Here is a 19,667-nt window from a genome sequence, read left to right on the forward strand (position 1 = left end):
ATGAGATGTTATGAACCTTCATTAAATGTGGTAACGGCAACGCATATAAAGCAGAGATCGTGAGACACGTGAGAGAAACGCACAGAGCACAGCAGTTGAGGAGGATTCTGACACAATTTCCAATCTGTGACAACCCAGGTGACACAAGAAGAGTGTGTTCATAGGAAACTGCAGTAAAATGAAGAAGGCCAATGGCTGGCTCCATGTCACTTTCTTCATCCTGAAAACAGAGACGAAGTTTTCTTTCTTTGTGCCTATTAGACCACAAAAACATCTAATGAATTCCGGAAAGCAGAGAGACTGCTGACGGTATCATTTGATCATGATATAGTAAAGGTTGATGGAAGAGCTAGAAGACAATTAGGTTTGGAAATTTAAAAACAAAACGTATTTTACTAACATTTGGGTCAAAAGAAATGGCAGCCCAAGATTTCCAAAGCTTCAACAGAGCAGTAGCCATCGTCCCAACAACACGCAGATGACACATCAGCAGCACTGGTCTGATGGACAGCCCAGCTGACCAGAAACTACAGAATCATAATTTGCAACATAACACAAATGGCCTCAGCAGAGACTTGACAGCCTCTAAAATGTTTAAAATCAGACAGTTACACCACTAGTTAAACAGTTAAAGATGGAGACAAAAGGAAAATCATTCACACTTATTTTCTGAAACAAACTGTTCATACAAGAGTTTCAAGAAGTATAAGGACCAAAAATAAGAGATCAGAGATAAATATCACTCGTGATGATCCAACAGCATGCCAAAGGATTATAATCTTTCATGGCCAGAAAAAAATAATAAAAAAATAAAACCCCAAAACCCTTACATGGCCATCTCTGTGGACCTAAAGGACATTTGGGAAAATTAAATTTTCTTTTAAAACACTCAAAAGCTAAAAATAAATAGCCTTTGCATGAGAAACTCTAACAACAGATATGAGATAAAAACATTGGAAAAAACATTTCCACTAAATTAAACAACTCCCCACACCCAAGGTTGTCACTGTCACTGAACTGTGTAGCAAGTGGGTGGCAAGACAGGGCTCTCTCCTTCACCTCTCACCCCTTTTCCCAAGATGTGTATTCTCAGTAAGGATTTCCATAGCCACCCATCGAAATAGCAACCTGTCCAGATATTGGAAGCATCCATGCTTTCATCTCCCTATGTTAGTTACATTTGCCATAATACAAACTTTATTTATTGTGCCTTTTTATGATTATCTCTCACATGCTGGGACTCCAAATACTTAGTACAGTGGCTTTTTCAGAACAAGTCCAAAATACATATTAAATTAAAAAAAATGACATAGAAAAGGCCATCAGAAACATAAACTTTATCCACAAGGCAAAAACCAAGATAATTATAAGTACTATCACTGTATATTTAGGAAAACAAATACCAACTAAAAACATATCACAAATAGAATTCAGTGAAAACACCAGCTACAAATTGATGGCTACCCATGTTTGTCAGATTATAGATATTCTTGAGATATATTTATAAAATATGTCAGATATAATGACTATTAACAATACTTAAGAGTCAACTTAATCCTATCAGTAGCATTGACACAGAAAAGTTTAGAATGGATTTAAGAGGAAACAGGTAAGACCTAACAAAAGCCACAAAGTGGAACTGAGAAATCGAAAGAACAAATAGAAATGCACACTGTGCTTCTGGAGAGGCAAATTCAATCTCTTAAAGATGAATCCTAAGAAACATTAACTGATCCATTTTTGACAGAATAGACTTATTTTACAGTTCATAAACAAAAAAATTATAAAAATTTAAATCCATAAAAATATTAAAGAAGTCTTATATCTATGCCTAAGCAGATATATGAATGAGTTGATACAAAGGTCACCATAGATTGTCCAGGAATAAAGCCAAATACACTTAGAAGTTTAGTATGTGACCAGAGCAGAGAGGAGGATCTCAGTAAATGGCTTTTGATAGCACACCCCTCGCTGTACATGATGAATAACAAACAGAAGAAGGAAAGGTAAATGCAAACAGTGAAGTTGGAGATGAGCAAGAAAACCCTGAGCATCTTTTTGTGAATCCTAAAGTGTAACTGCAATGAGCGTGAGTAAAATTCAGAGCAGTTAACAACCATGCATGGGAATAAACTCTTCAGCAAGGCCCAGATAAAATGCAAGGACGAAGTATTGCTCATTCATACCAAAGATTTTGTTCAGTTAGCATGTAATCATCCTCTAGGAATTGATGAGAAAATGAAAACTATGAAAGATAAGTACACAAAATACAAGTAGCTCTTGACCAATGAGAAGATGCTCACCTTCATTCTTAAGAGAATTACCAATTAAATAACACAGATGCTCCCTCTCCGTCCCTTCCTCCCTCCCTTTCTCCTTCACCCTCCCCACTTCTCTCTCATCAGATTGGCAAAAAATCAACAATTTAATTAGCATCTTAGTGGCAAATCAGCAGGCATCTCATACACTGCTGGCGATAATACAAATTGGTACAAGCCCCGTGGAATTATTTGGCAATACTTATCAAAATCACGGGAGAAAATAACACCACGATCTGCAAATTCTGCTATTGAGTTTTCATTCTGATATTCACAAACTGGCACAGTGACAAGCCTTCAAGGCTGTCCCCTGAAAACTGGTTAACAAATGGCTATATAACACTGGGGACGTACCTGCCCATCCTGTGGAACTAGTTAGACAAATCCCAATACCTACATATAATGGAAGGTGTTCTTTAAAAACTAAAAGAAAATTTTTGCAATACTGATGTAAAAGCATCTTCAAATACCTTATCCAGAATAGTAACAGGCCACTGCCTTTGTCAGTGATGGCAAAGAAGAGTGACACATTCATCTTTACTTTTATGGAGCAATTTGAAAAGGATGTGTGTATCTCTCTAGGAAGATTCAGAGACAACTAGTAGAATAGGTTACAATAGAATAGAAGTAGATGAATCTCAGACATAAGAAGAATTTTTACTTCATACTTTAAAAACCATTTGTCACCTTTAATCACAAGAATATATTGTCTTCTGGGGGGAAAACCTACAAAATACTACTTTTATGAAAATAGAAAGTAGTGTATTTGCTAGTGAAAGGGCTCAATAGTACCAACCAGTCCTGAGGTTGTCACGGAACCCAGCGAGCATTGCCAATCCCCAGGGTGACCAGGGAATTCCAGCATATCTTTCTCCCTATCAAGCAGCTCCCAAGTTTTCCTCCTCTAGCTCCCCATTTAAATGTTTTCATTTATATTGTGACTCTCATTTTACCACTTATGGCATGATAGTTATAAATACGGCCCTAGGGATCACTTAATCCTGCACTGTGTTTTCTGTCAAATTTATTTCTAGGCAGTATTTTAGGTTATTCTTTGACATTTTCATATATGCATCCAGTGTGTCTAAATCATACCTACCATCCACTTCCCCCTTTACCTCTTCCCAGTTCCGTGTCCTTATCTTGTATAACCATTAGTAGTCCTCATATGCATATGGGTGTGGAACAATCACTGAGGACATGAGCAAATAACCAGTAGCCACACCCCAAGTGATTGTCTTTCGACAGTTGACAATAGTTGCTCAGATAGGGGTGGGGGTTCTGGAGTCTCTCTTCCAACAATGCTAGAATTTTAACTGGATCTATGTAGGACAGATCATGTTCTAGCCAACTCAGCTGCAGTGAGGGCCTGTGATGCATCATTTTTGGTCTGCATGAGTTTGGAGGGTGTGCCTCAGTTTCCACTTGTGTAAACAGGAGAAGCAAACCTTGTAGGATTGCTGTTAAAGGTTTAGTGAAATGCCTCCCACAGGCTGGCGCATTCTCCTCTTCTTGAGTCTCTCTGATACTAACCAATTGGCTATTAAGAATTTCTAGTGACCCAGATTTTTCTGGGGTTCTGAAATTCCAAATGCCACGATAGAATATCTGGCTAACAGTCTCTCAGTATAGTTCTATCCAGAGGTCATCATTGTTGTCAGTGTATGACACACCGGTACTTTACTGTTCACTCTGTCGTGAACATATAAAATTCCCTACCCATCAGTTAAAACTTCTCCCATTAAATACATTGGTTTTCTATTTAATAATTCCTTCCCCTCTTAATTCAAATATAATATTCATTGTGCGTTAAAAAGTCATCAGTATTTAGTACCTTCATACCTAGCACTCACTAATATATTTTATTATGAAATTTAATTTGCTTCAGTGAGAATCAACTTACAGTGTCTCTCAATCACTGTAATGGGGACATTTAAGTGATTTTTAATGTATTTATATAACAGATGTCCCCTTGGTTCAAAGAAGCCCTCTTTTAATTATCAAGTAATCTATATTATTAACTATGAGCTCAATTAATTGATAATAAAACTAGTACCACGTGTATGTGACGAATAACCCTCTCTTAACTGTGAAAGAGGCACACAGAAAGGACACACCCTGCTGGTGCCACCTTAATGTACTGGAACAAATCAGAGACTTCTGAATAACGATTATAAAATAAAGCAGATAACGCATCCCTATGGTGAATATTGACTGACTTTTTTTTTCAATAACTCTTTTTTTAAGTTCTTTAGCATCTGTACATTGAGAGACTATCAAGGGAGTCATTATATCCACAATAAACTATACTTAATCCTTGGTAAAAAAAAAAAAAAAAAAAGTAGAGAATTTGAGTTAAAACAAAAACTGAAGTCTTTATTTTATTGACATACTGATGTGGCTCAAGGTTAAACTGACATCACTCTGTTACTGAATAAATGCCTAGTATGTGTGCTTAAAACAAATAGCAGATTATGTCCTTTGGAGACATCAATGGAGTAAACAGAGTAATTTCAGTATAAGTATATACTGACATGGGTTGCGCTGGGAATATTCAAGAACAACCAGACCCAGGAAGACTATACTTTTGCTTGTGCTTTGGGAAAAGCTAACAATTCAACAGTTGAAAAATGGTAGTCAACTCATTTTAAGGGAAATGAAATGAAATAAAATAAAATGAAAATGAAAATAAAATGAAACCTGTCTAAAAACAAGGCAAAGAATGTTTTAAGGACTAAGTATTCTAGTTACAATAAAAATAATAGTGGAGAATAAAATAAACAAATAAACAATGTGGCGCAATTCTGGTGTCCACACATCTCAGGTCCAGTGAGATAGGAAAGGCCCTTGGCTCCAAGCATGATGCCCCCCTGGTTCGATCCCTGAAACCCGCATGGAGGAAGGAGACAATCATGTCCCACAATTGTCCTCTGACGTCTACCCAGGTGCAGTGGCATGCACCAACCCACCAATAAAATAAATAAAAATGAACACTTAAAGTATAAAAAGGTACTTTTATCCAAAGAGTGGTTTTATAAACATTGCTGTAGAAATCGGGAATCACTAGAAAAAACAGATTTGAAGTCTAGGGGAGGCTTCAAGAATGAGCCAACAGACCGGGCTAAATATTTGGATCTACATCAGTTTCTGTGAGATAGGAAAAACAGATGTGAGTACAAACACAGGGTGACTCCTAGCAACTCCAAGTGCCTGTTCCATCCTTACCACATGACAACCTCCTGAATTTTATCACGACTCACCCCAGCTGTCCAAAAGTAGGTCACTTGTCACAGAAAATGGATTAGCTGTGTCATCATGACAATCTGAAGTAGCAGACCTGGGGCACAAACCCAGTTTACTGACTTCTAAAGGCCACTACTGAACTGGAAGGATGTCACAGACATTATGAACACTTCCTATCCTTCCAAAGGACCTGAGTTTGGTTCCCAGCATCTCTGTCTGAGCCTCACAACAATCTATAACTTTAGGTCTAGGATATTTGATGCCCTTTTCTGACTTCTATAACCACCTGTGGGCACGCGTACACACACACACACACACACACACACATGATTAAAAACTAAAATATATCTTAAAGACCATTCTCAGTCTCTCTAACCTCCACTATTTTAAACTAATTATAATAGTTAATGAGAAAATGACAACTAAAAGTTACATAGAGGATTTAACCTTAAATATCAGTTTAAATAATGGTGTCAATCAAAACTGAATATAGACTATCAAGAAAAGAGTTAGATCAATCAGGCAAGACACAAATCCTACCTCCAACTAAGTAGCCCCACATATGGAACTGTGAACATTTCATCATCATCTGAAGAATGTTCCTTTTGTCTTCTTCTGCTGGTCCAGTTTAATCTTTAAAAGAGTCATAGATTCTATTCTGGGCTCATTTTGACTTAACTAACATCACTGTTTTTCTCAGGTGAGAATTCTCCAGACAAGAACCCCAAGGTGCAGTTACTGATGACATATGAGGACTCGAAGCTCACCATCCTAGTGAAACACTTGAAAAACATCGTAAGTTCCTTCCAGGTGAAAAGGGACATGGAGCCGTCCATGGAGCAGTCACCTGCCTCCTCAGGGTCATGAGTATCAACTTTAGCACAAACACTGGGTCCAACAACCAAGTGTAGACACGCACTAGGCAGACAACTTCAGCGGTTTTAAGGTCATGACAGGAAAGTCACCGAATGAATACAGGACCATATTAAAAATGAAATACCAGGAAAACCTGTGAACAATCTCTGAGATAGCAGGAATGGCTGGGGAAGAGAAGTAAACTGGTTTCAAGAATTTCCATGGCTCCTGCAGAAAGTGGGTCCTCAGTTAGGACCCACTGTCTTGCTGGGCAGGGCCACACCTCTGCTGCCTCCAAGCAGCTTAAAGAGAGATCTCGACTCTCTAAAGCCAACAGTTCCTTAAGGTTTCTGTTGGGAGAGATATTTAAATCAGAGGCATTCAGTCTGGCTTTTCTTAATCAGCCACCATGTTCCCGATTAGCTTAGGCCTGTGGCCACAAGCTGCAGCGGCGGCGTATGGCAGCTGCTCAGTTTATGCCATCTGCTCAGGCGACCAGAGACACCAGCGTGGGAGATGGCTCTGCCAATCTTCCACGCTGTCTCCACATGGTTAGGCTGAGCCCTGACCACCTCGCCATCCACACGGTACCCGGTATAAATGAAACTCTAATGCTTAAAGATTACTCAAAGGCTTTATATATTTGGTAATACTCAATAACAATATGCCCATACAATTAGAGGTCTTTCCCAATTAGCTAACCTAAATATAAGTTGTTACCCAGGACTGCTCTCCATACCTGCATGGCTCTTCATCCTCCTACCTCTCTGCTCCCTCTTCCTCTCCTTCCTCCTCCTTACTCCTCCCACCTTAGCTCCTCCCAACTTTCCGGGGAAAATTTCCCGCTTCAGGTTTCCACCCAAAAGTCCAGCTCTACCTTTATTTTTACTTTTATGCCATGTTCTTCATCACCACTTTCTGATGCCATTGTTTATATGTATTTCTTTCTCCTCAAAAATTGAGACTTTTTTGTTCTAGGAGTTTGTTGGACTCACTTGAAACAGTTTTTCATATTTCCCCTTTTTGCCAACACTTTATCTTTATTTCTTTAATGGTTACTAGCACCTATTTTTTCTATTGAATGATATTATATTTTCCTGATCTCTCCTCTCTCTCTCTCTCTCTCTCTCTCTCTCTCTCTCTCTCTCTCTGTGTGTGTGTGTGTGTGTGTGTGTGTGTTCTGAAATACGTGTATACAGTCACATTTGGAGGTTAAAGGGCAAGCCTTTCTTCTATCATTCTCATTCTCATTATCACTATGGTTTTGAGACAGAGTCTCCCGTTAAATCTGGAACTCACTGATTGGCTGAGCCAGTGAGCTCCAGATAGCTATCCTCCTGCCCCTATGCTCTCCCTCCCTCCCTAGCACCAGGGTTACAGATACAACTGCTGTATCCAGCTTTCACTTGGGTGCTTGAAACCTAAACTCAGTTTCTCATGCATGAGCATCAGACACTTTACCCACTGAGCCAACTTCCCAGCCCTTCTCGGGTCGTTCTTGCTGCTGTGGCCCTGTTTTGATGTCTGTACCTTAAAGAAGTAGATAGTTGTTCTGGTCTTTGCAGTCTATCTTTCCAGAGAACCCTGGAAATACAGCAACCCTATCTAGAAATCCTGGGCAGGTTGTCCATTGTGTTGAACAGAAGCAAAGCATGGTTCAGTGGCTGGCCCACAAAGGAAGCTCACCCAGCTACTTTCAGGAAGGTTTGTTTGAATGGAAGTGCCTGAAGGTCATGATCCAGCTTCAAGGTGAAACAGAAAAAAGAATCCAGTGCATGGAGATTTAAACGTTGTGGGACCTTGAAGGCAAGGAGAAGCTTCCCTCTGAGGCCTTCAGAGGAGCTTCATTAGGAATGAAAATCAGAGAGATAAGGAGATAGAGAGATCACCGTCATGACAAGGGATGGCAGTTGTCTAGGAAGCCAGAGAGCTTTCAGTGTCACAGGGTAAGTGACGAATGATCTGAGCATGGACATTATAAACAGAAAAAGGAAACTGAACATCACCAGCTCCTCCAGATGTCCCTGAATCTGCCAAACAGGCCCTCCATGTGACGTCACTACCAAAAACACTGCGCAGGATATGCAAAAGCCATCTCAGTTCTGGCTGCATTCCTTGTGTGCAAAGACTGTCAGAGTGAGCTTGGGAGGACCTGGAGGAGCGGTCTCTTCCCTGCGTGACACGTGTCTGGTAGCAACTACACTTAATAAATATTTATTCAACGAACAAAATAATTGGCCTAATTTACAAGGGATACATCGTTAGAAAACTTAGAATTAGCCAGAGAGCCATGGGTGCTTCTTATTAAATTTGTAGTGCTCACAGTTGGAAATTTTTGAGATATCAGGACACATATTTTTAACTTTTTATAAATGTTTTATGTACTAAAAAAATTTATCAGAAATTTAAGCACCTAATAGAGACCTTGTCTAGCCTACACAAAGCCCTGGGTTCAATCCCCCAGCACTACCTAAGCGAGGCACAGTGACCGAGATAGAGACAGGAGGATGAGAAGTCTAAGGTCATCCTCAGTTATGGAGCACATTTGGGATGAGCCTGAAGTACGGACAAACTCTGTCTCAAAATAAACAATCATCGTTCATTGCTTTGAATAAGAAAATTGTAAATCAGAGTAGCAGTTACTCAAGAAATGTTTACATTAGGAAAGGAAGATTCAGTCAAGTGTGATATATGACTACATGTGTGTTCAGCAATCTTGATCATCTATATCACTGTGTGACAAAAGGTATTCCTTGTAAGAAATATTGTTAAGTCAAAAGAGTTTATATAAATTTGTTATACAGTCTTTAGCCTTGAAAACAATCCCCTTAGAGATGACATAGCTGTTTCAGTAAAGTCATTACTCAAAACAATTTAAACAAAGCCTATTGAAATTGCTTTCAGACCTGGCATGTAAATCTCACAGTAAGCCGGGTGATATTTTTCAGCAGTCATGCCTAATTTTTGATCAAAAACAATATTAACTAAGTTGGTCACCCATTCCATACCACTGATGAATTCCTAAATTACTTCTGACAGTTTCCAAAAGTGTGTGTTACACTCAGGAAGTTGAGCCTATCAAGGAGGCCATTCAAAAAGCGTGTGATGACAGAAGAAGAACGGGGTGGAAAGAGCAGGAACTAGAGATGGAGGTAAAAACAGTGAGGTGGGGCCAGTGGCCATGGAGCCCCTCCCACTCAAGATTAGCGGAGGTCACAGCCATGCAGTGTCAAGGCCCTCAGAACACCACTAAGACTGTCTCAATGCTCTCTCTCCATTCACTTCCTATCTTGTCTTTTTTTTCTTCCTTGTTTGTTTTGTTTTATTTGCTCTGGTTTGAGACAGGATCTCCCTATATACTCGAAGCTGGCCTGGAACTCCATACATGCCCTCAAAACACCAGCAATCCTCCTGCCTCAGCCTCCTGAGTGACATTTACACAGGCATTCACCACTGTGATGTTAAGTTCTAGTCTTCCCCATCTGCTAGTACTGAGAAAAGGCAGGACTCCAAACTTCAGTTCTAGCTCTCCTCTCCTTTTCTACCTCTGGCTTCATAGCTTTAAATCTTTCTTGTCTTTTTCTCCCCTCTCTACGACTCCAGCTCTACTCTCCCAAAATCCAGAGCCCTGTATACAGCTCTTAGACGGCTTCTCGAAATCCCATCAGAGTCTCAAACTCAACATGCTCCAAAGCCAACTTCTGATGGCTGTACCCTAAACGTGCACACCTTCTTCCCATTGGAGTCTCTCCGCCTACCTTTAAGGGACGCATGCTGAAGCTCTTAGCCATTCAACCCCACTTCTCTTACAAGGCACATTTACCCTATCTGAAAATCCTGTTTGAAAAATAAACTCAAAGGCCCACAATTTCCCATCCACAATCCTTCAAGTGGCCATAGTCCACCACCTGAAATACCACTGTAGCTTTATAAAGTCCTTTACCCCTGGATCTTCTCATTGAACTTCCACTGAACCTAGTAGCCAAAATATTGCTTTGGGGAGAAAAATCAGTTCCCATAATTTCTTTCTTCATAGTCTTCTGAAGTCTCACCTCACTCACAGTGAAATCAAAATACCTAATGGCGTATGAAGTTGTACAAGGCTCATTCCCTTGAGAAGTTCAACCTCAAGCCTGCCCCTCCAGCTCTCCCAATCACTCAAGCCCAACCTCAGTGCCTGCTTACTGTTCCTGGAATATGAAATCGATCACTGCCCCGGGACCTTAGTATCCACTGATGGCTCAGCTGTGCATTCCCACATGTCCTTGTCATCTCTTCAGTGAGACCTCTCTGCACCCCAGTCATCTTTCATTACTACTTAAAAGTTTCAAATAGTTTATTAACAGAAAAAAAAAAAAAAAAAAAAAAACAGGTCATTTCTCATGTAGACAAATGAGGACTAAGATTCTTTTCAGCTTTTGGATGTAGTCACAAAAAGTTCTTTGCATTTTCCAAACATTCTTGTTTTCTTTAAGTGTGTGTGTGTGTGTGTGTGTGTGTGTGTGTGTGTGTGTGTGTCCTGGAGCTGGTGTTACAGGAAGTAGTGGATTACTCAATATGGGCGCTGAGAACCAAACCCAGGCCTTATGCATGATCACTATACGCTTTTAACTGCTGAGCCATCTCTGCTGTTCTCAGAGTGTTGTTAAATTATTATTTCTCCTGCTTATCAAAAAAAAAAGAGAGATTGCGTCTGAATACAGAAGACATAAAAAAATCTATAAATTCTTAAATTATTTTCTTTGCTCATTTCCAGCTCTAGCTAATTGTTATAATTATAAGGCCTTTAATGTTTTTGCATACCGGAGTAATCAGACTCCAGAAATTGTGCTTGATTTTATATTAATATTAAAATGAATTATGCCTGAAGTCCTGTTCTATTAGGTTAGATGAGAAGAATTGTTTATCTTATATTAAATCTTTGAAGCTTTGTTCTAGCAACTCCCTCCTATGAGAACACAGGCCCAAACAAAATGCTTAGAAAATCCCATTTTTTCCCTTTCAAAGAAGCACATGATGACTGGCGTGATCACGGCTGACAAGTGACTGACATGATATAGCAACCTAGCCAAGGCATCTAACAGTATTTCGGTTTGTGAGACAAAGAAACATTTAACATTTAGACTTGAAATACTTTGTAATGCTCTAAGGTTTTTCCGGGCACCTCATTTGAGGTACTCTGTCCCCCAGTTTCTGCGGTGTTCAGTGTGTGTATCCTCCAGAACACACAAAGTTCCCTAGTCAGTCATTTCTCCTCTCTCTTCTTCTCCCTGTGACACAACATAAATATTCCTGGACCTTCAAATTTACCATGACAGAAAAGCCAGCGGTTCTGAATCTCATCATTGTGTCTTGCTAGCACCAAGTCAGTGGTTACTTAGAATGAAGTAAAGTAGTGTTCTGACACACTGGAGTTGCCTTGTTGGGAAATTATTTCGCAAAACATGAGAGGGGCGGGCAGACTTGCTTATGCAACAAAGAAAAGACAGAACAGGCAAATCTCAAAACCAAGCCCGTGTGTTTCCCGGTTCTCTAAACGTGTTTTGCTTTGTTCGTGGGCTTATTGGACATTTGTAAAGTGGCCATTCATTTACCAGTTTTATTGTTTGAATTATGCATTTCGTTTTGCTGTAGTCTTCATATATTGTGGATATAAATTCCCTGTCAAGTGAGTAGTTGGTCAGGATTCTTTCCTATTCCATAGGCTGGCTTTTCACTCTATTGTGTCTTTTGTTGTGCTAAATAGTTTTTTAAACTAGTTAGAAAACCACTGCTTATGCCTAGGTCTTGGAGTCTTCCTCCTGAATTCACCCAGCAGTTCCGCAGCAGTTTCGATATCTCATTGGGCCTTTTACATAGTTTGAGCTGTCTTTTTGTTTGAGATAGCAAGCATTAGTCTCGTTTCCATTTTCTTTAATTTAATTTAATTTAATTTTGTGTGGGTGTTTTGCCCACACAAACAGTGTCCACAGAGGCCTGAAGAGTGTGACAAATCCCTTGGAACTGGAGATACAGACTATTGTAAGCCATTAGGAATCAAATCCAGGTCCTTAGCTAGTTCTCTTAATCACTGAGCCATCTCTCTGCACCTTAGTTTTACTCTTTTTTTAAATGTAAACACTATTTTGCCAGCGCTACTTTTTAAAAGAGTCTGTGTTTTTGACTATATTTTTTAAAGTTTTTTTAAAATTATTTTAAATTATGTGGTATGTGTGCGAGCACGTGCGTATACTCCCTTGCACACAGGCACACATGTGCACGCACATGAGTTCAGGTGCATGCAGGAGCCCAAAGAAGGTGTCAAATTCCGTGGAGCTAGACTTACAGGCCGTTGTGAACCTCCTGGCATGGATGCTAGAGACTACGAAGGATAATCTGGAAGATAAACCAGCACTTTTAATTGCTGAGTCATCTCCAGCACACAGATTTTCCCTATATCTCTAAGTAGTTTTATCAAGAGTCAAATAGCAGTAGCAGTGTGAGTTTCTTTGTGGGTCTTCTATTCTGTTGTTCTACATGTTTGATACAGTTTGAGCAACTGTCATGCTGGGTTTTGTTACCATGACTCTGTGGTAGAGAGAGCTTGAAGTCAGCCATTGGGATACCCCCAGTATGGCTCTTGTGGTGTACAGTTGTTTTGACAGTTCCGGGTCTTTGTACTTGCGTATAAATGTTCTGACTCGGGAATAGATGGGATTTGCAAAGAACGTCATTGAAATTTTGATGGGGATTCCATTGAATCTGTAGTACACTTGATAGTACAGGCATTTCCCTAATGTTGATTCAGTAGGGACATGATTATAGGACGGCTTTCTGACCTTTTAGAGTCGTTTAATGACTTTCTTTGAAGCATATGAACTTTCATCTTAGAAATCCTTAACATCTTCTGTTAAGTGTATACCTACGTACTCTACTTTTCATTACATTCTGTGAATTAGAGTGACTTTTATTGACTCCCTTTTTGGTGAGTTTCTGCTGTATAGAAAAACTTCTAATTTTGTATGTGGATTTTATAGCCATAGACTATGATGAATGTATTTATAATCTTTAATGCTGGCCAATTATTTCTCAAAGAAATCAATCCTGCATTTTCTATAAACTTACTAGCATCAATATTTTTAATGCTAACATCTTTAATTTCTGTTTTTGTTTTTCATCTTTATTCCCCAAATGTCTATGAGACTTTGCTGTCCATATGTTCTATTTTTTAAGGTTTTTTTTTTTTTTTTTTTTTTTTTTTTTTTTTTTTTTTTTTTTTTTTTTTTTTGACACAGGGTTTCTCTGTGTAGCCCTGGCTGTCCTGGAACTCACACTGTAGACCAGGCTGGCTTTGAACTCAGAAATCCTCCTGCCTCTGCCTCCCAAGTGCTGGGATTAAAGGCATGCACCACCACAGCTCGGCTGTCCATATGTTCTAAAATTTTTCTTTGCATTTCTCTTTCTAAATATATCTTGCCTCAACAGATTTAAGGCAGATAAGGCTACAGCCTCTGCCTTTAAATGTAAGTTTTTCCAGTATTCAGGGTCTTGACTCTTAAGACTAATCTCCTATTTTAATATCTTGTGACTTCAAAGATAATACAAATTTCCCCCTAAATGTAAATCTCCATTTTTAATCTTTCTCTCCATTTACACTTTTCTAACTGTCTGATAGGCACTTATACTCTGATATCTTCACATCTCAAAAATTCCAAATTGCTCCTCTGCTTTCCAGGGAGACTGTTTCTAAATCTGGCATTACTTACTACCAAATAAGTGCCACCTTCTTGAGTTTCTGTACCACCTTCACATAACATTTGATTAAATTATATTATAACTTATTTTCTATATTTCAACTCAGTTTTATTCTTCTATGTAATTATGAACAAACCCATTGAATTTTCTTTTATGTCTATTATTATCAAAATGCTATTCAATACTTCCTATTCATTTATGAATTATTTGATTAAGATATTCTTTGTTTCTCTCTCTCAGACATACCAACCTTTTGACACTGTCGCATGACATTGTAATCTACACAGTTCACATTCAAGAACTGAAGAATCAAGTTACCAAAAAAAATCATCAAATTTTTTCTTATAATGTTTTAGGTAATTTTATGATTTTGTGTAGGTTTATATACATAGCTCTCCTAAGGCACTGTAGCCCACGGGATAGACACAAACTCTAGATTCTAACCCAGGTAGCAAAAGCTAGAGAGAAAAAAGAATAGAAAATATTGCAAGATTTCCAGAGAAGTGAAGACTTCAAGACAATAGCTAGAACCAACTTTAAATTCTTTAAAGTATTCTTGAAAATAAAGCATTTTATTTATCACTGTGTTTTGGGTGTCCAAATATATATTTAATAATTAAGTTCAGAGTGTTTGAAGAACATTCCCTTTTATCCAGTACCTTAAAGACTCTTTACTGTAGCAAATACAAAAAATGTGTGGGAACAAAGGTAGACTCTGAGACTGACATGTCTTCATTTTATCCTTATGTCTCAACTCTGTTCACCCCATTTCCTCACACTACTGAGTACTTCAGTCTTCCTCAGACCTTCTGTGCTGTGTTTCCCTCAGGAGAGACTGCTCTTACATAAGCAGTCTAGAGCCCTTCTACCTGTGTCTTTCCATCAGAATTCTGACCATTTACAAACATACCCAGCCACCTAAGAACAAGCATCCCTGAACAGGCAGCTAACTGAAATTCTGGAAATGAGCAGTCAGGGCCTCCCTCTCTTCTGATGCGTGATTGTCATGTAGGAGAATGGAATTTCCATGTGGAAGTCAGAAGCATTCTCTTCTGCACTCTGTGCCTACGTTAACTTTGTCTGGCTACAATGAAAAGCTCTTAACCAGTGCAATGTGCCAAGAATTCTTAGGTCTTTATAGATTCACCCCACTTAAGAAAGTTTTGTGCCTGTAGACACAAAAATATAAGTTTAAATTCAGCAAGTTTATTTTTTTGCCCAAGATCTCGCAATTAAAGATGTAAATGCAAAGACTTCAAAACTCTGAGCTCTTGATATTTAATCTAGACTTTATGAGTAGTGTTTGATTATCCTACTAAGGCACAGTTAGCTTGAAGTTTAACCAATAGAAGTTATCTGAATTAAGTGACACGGAGCAACTGTAAGACTGAAACAAATCTCAAATTTAAATCTAAATTTAAATCTAAACAAAGGCATCTTTAAATTTCCAGAAGGACAAAAGAGATATTCGAGTAAAACTGTATTTGAAAAAATAATCGTGTCTCTGACTCTTTTGCCTGCTCTTGAGACCCTTTTCCTCATAATGAGTTGCCTTGTCCGGCCTTGATATGAAAGTTTATGTCCAGTCTTAATGAATCTTGCTTTGCTGTGTTGGGTTGAAATCATTGGCCTTCTATTTTCTGATGGGAAATGGAGGAGCTTTGAATCTGGTGGAAAGGGGACATGGTGGCACTGAGAGGAGGCAAGGAGGCTGCAGTCCACATGTCTTATATGAGAGAAAAATTAAAGAAAAAAGAAAAGAAAAATATAACCGCTCCAAATTTCCAAATTTTAGTGAAAAACATAAAATCATATAAATTCAAAGACCTCAGTGAATAACTGGAAAGAAAACATCAAAAGAAAAAAATCATGCTGTTACATGCTGAAATCAAACATGGAGGGACTGGGAAAGCTTCAATAGGGAAAGAAAAGGGACACACAGGGAAAAAGGAAATGATGTAGAATGAAGCCATCTGGAACACACAGAAGCTGCAGGATAGCACAGGAGCTTCCAAGTTTCCACAGAGGAATCCTCAGTGTGGGGTTTTATGAGCAAAAGTAGAATCTTCAGAGACAGTGGAAAAAGAAGTGTGAAGTAGGGGGCAGGGGAGACAAGCAGGCAAATTCTGCAAACTGAGTTACGTGTTTATGTCTTCCATTCCAAGTCTTCTAAGTGAAAATTAAGAAGCAGCTGGAAATGGTTTCTCTTTTCTGACACAGGGAGCTGGGGCTGTGATTTTCCTCTGAACATGCATCCCTTTAGCTGCAGCCTCCAAGTGTTGATGTGTTGGTGGGTTTTTTTTTGTTGTTGTTTGGTTGGGGTTTTTTTTGGTTGGTTGGTTTTTGTCTTTCAGTTTAAAATTGTTATAGTTTCTTTTCTGATTCCATCTTTGTGAATCATTTGGATATATCCTATTTTGTTACCAACTATTTGGAAAATGGCCTGAAATGGGACTGTCTTTAATATCTGCTTTAATTCCATTGTGGTCCTAAGACAACATAAAAATCAGAGGAAATTGAGGGAAATGGAGAGGCAAAGAAACTGGTTGGGAATCAAAAATACAGCTCATAAGATCAAATTTGGATAGAGAGATGGTACTTGTTTGTAAGGACATTACAAACTAAGGATGTTATAAACAACAAACTGGGGCCTGGACATGTAGCTCCATTGGTAGAGTGTGTATTTAGCGCCTACCAATGCTCGGCTTCGTGCCACAGCAAAACAAAAATAAAAACAACAACAGTGAACAAACAGAAACAGTACAAAGTGGTGCACACTTACAATCCCAGCACATGGGAAGGAGAAGCGGGAGGATCAGAAGCTAGTTTGAGGACATGTTGTTCCACATGCTCTGATCCCCTTTAGATCGAGTGAGCATTGTAGTCTGAGAACGAGATGCAGCTGGATAGCTGCTCCAAGTGTGACTGGAACGGATTGTACTGCCCCTGTCTGGGGAGGAGTTTTGTGAATGTCAGTAGGGTCGTACTGGTTAATTGTTACATTTCTCAAGTCTTGGACAGTCATAGTGATTTTGCGTATATTAGTTCTGTGAATTATTAAGACACGGGTGTTAGAACATCCAAACATAATCACTAGCACATACGGAGCTTCATGAGCCATTGGATATGTCCTCTAGCTCGTCTCAGTTATCACTGTTCCCTGATGGTACTCTCTGCTCTCAGGATCCTTGGCCAGAGAGTGATACAGATAACTCAGTTTGCTCCAGATTGATACTTTGTATCTTGTTTTGTTTCATTGTTTTGTGGGCAGGATCTCACTGTAGCCTGAGCTGACTGTCACGTGATGTGGGCACGTGTAGAGACCAAGTGTTGGTGTTTGATGCCCTTCTCCATTGCTCTCTATCTTTTCTGGGACAGAGTCTCACCGAATTTGGGGCTTACTACTTCAGCAAAACTGGCTGGCCGTGAGCCCCCTTGGTTCATTTGTCTCTGACCTCCCCAGTGTTGGGCTTGTGTATGTGAACCACTGTGCCCTGATTTTTATGTAGACGGTGAGGATGTGAATTCAGGCCCTCGTGCTTGGGCAGTCAGCGCTGTCCACTGAGCCATCTCCTCAGTCTATCAATTTTAACTTTAGTAGATACAGTTTTTTGTTTGATGCCTCATAACTCAGTGGTGCTTAGTAATTCCAATGTGTTTGTACCACAGTTCAGCTATTGACACAAGCACATTACATACTGCTGTGTTTATTTGAATTATGAAAAGAAATAAACACGTAGAACAGAAGTTGTGAGCTTCTGGGGTATACAAACAGACAACTCTTCAGGTGTTTTAGAGTATTCATTTGCCCTTTACAGCCCAGCTTCCCCCTACACCAAGTGCAGAACAGAACAAATTTAATCTTCCAATTCTTTATTGTTTTGAATAGCTTCTCAATTTAACATCACATGGTCATATCTGGCTTGTGCACTGTCCTTTGGACCTGGTTGATAGCCAACAGTCCAAAAATTTGGATTCACTCAGAGTAGCTCAACAAATTTGAAGCAACAGTTTAATTACCAGCTAACCCATAAGTTCCACAACCTTTTCTCTTGAATAGATTCTAAACCATAAATGAAGTTTAAAGCCTCACTTCTCACGTATTACAACTGAGGAGCAGCAAGACCTTGACAAATTTAACACTGTTCTTCAGTGACAGAAGTCTTGGGCTCTGATTACAAGCCTGGGTTTTCAGAAGCAATTGGATTTCTATGAACTAAGTCAGGAAGGGTGTTTAATCTACCAGAGTCCAACTCTGTGAGCTGTAAAAGACATTAGGTTATAGATAAAAAATAGTTTTAAAATGCAGTTGTTGTGCCCAGCAGTTGGTTGAAGGAACCCCCTGATGATTCTAGTTCCCTTATATTAAATGATATAATTTTGCAGATAATCCACACAGGAATAGTGTATACACAAACCATCCTTAAATTGCTTATAATGCCTACTATTGTATAAATATTATAAAAATGGCTGTTACGTTACATTATTTATGTAATATCATGAGTAAAAACATGTATTTTCAGCATAGACACAGTTTAAAACTTATTTTTGATCTGTGATTGATTGTATCCAAACTGATACCACAGACTCTCTCTCTTCTTCCCTCGCTCCCTTCCACTTTTTCTCGCCCTCCCAAGCCTGAGTGTTGGTTGAGAGGTGTGTTGGGGGCGGGGTGCATGAGCACTCACAGGTGTACACACACAATTAGGATAAAAGCACAGCACAGCACATACTGCTCTTGCAGAAGACCAGAGTTGGTTTCCCAGAAGCCACACTGGATGACACACAGCTGCCTGGAACTCCAGCTGCAGAGATCCGTCAGCCACAGCATGCACATGTCCACATGCAAGCACACACACACACACACACACACACCACACACACACACACACCACACACACCACACACACATACACACACACCACACACACACACCACAGACACACACACACCACACATACACACACACACACACCACACATACACACACACACACCACACACACATACACACACCACACACATACCACACACACCATATACACACCACATATACACACCACACATACACACACCACACACACCATATACACACCATATACACACCACATACACACCACATACACACACCACACACACACACACACACCACACACATATACACACCACATACACACCACATACACACACCACACACATACCACACACACCACACATACACACACCACACACACACCACATACACACACCACATACACACCACATACACACACCACACACACCACACATACACATACATACCACACACACACCACACACACATACACACACCACATACACACCACATACACACACCACACACACACACACCACACATACACACACCACACCACACATACACACCACACACACACCACACACACATACACACACCACACACACACCACATACACATACATACACCACATACACACCACATACACACACCACACACACACACCACACATACACATACACA

At 39.5% G+C, this 19,667-nt stretch overlaps 1 protein-coding gene across 9 annotated transcripts in view; it reads left to right on the top strand.

Annotated features, from left to right (window-relative positions):
- Pik3c2g (phosphatidylinositol-4-phosphate 3-kinase catalytic subunit type 2 gamma) overlaps positions 1-19,667 on the top strand; it is a 340,028-nt gene that overhangs the window by 299,436 nt on the left and 20,925 nt on the right. For all 9 annotated transcript variants that reach the window (XR_013112697.1, XM_076940719.1, XM_076940715.1 and 6 more), the window contains one exon: positions 6,262-6,356. Coding sequence is in view for 8 of the 9 variants with exons in the window: in XM_076940719.1 (XP_076796834.1) it covers positions 6,262-6,356 (95 nt within the window). In the remaining variant the exon portion in view is untranslated. The remainder of the gene's footprint in view (positions 1-6,261; positions 6,357-19,667) is intronic.

The sequence above is a fragment of the Arvicanthis niloticus genome, chromosome 9, assembly GCF_011762505.2.
Source record: "Arvicanthis niloticus isolate mArvNil1 chromosome 9, mArvNil1.pat.X, whole genome shotgun sequence".
NCBI lineage: Eukaryota > Metazoa > Chordata > Mammalia > Rodentia > Muridae > Arvicanthis > Arvicanthis niloticus.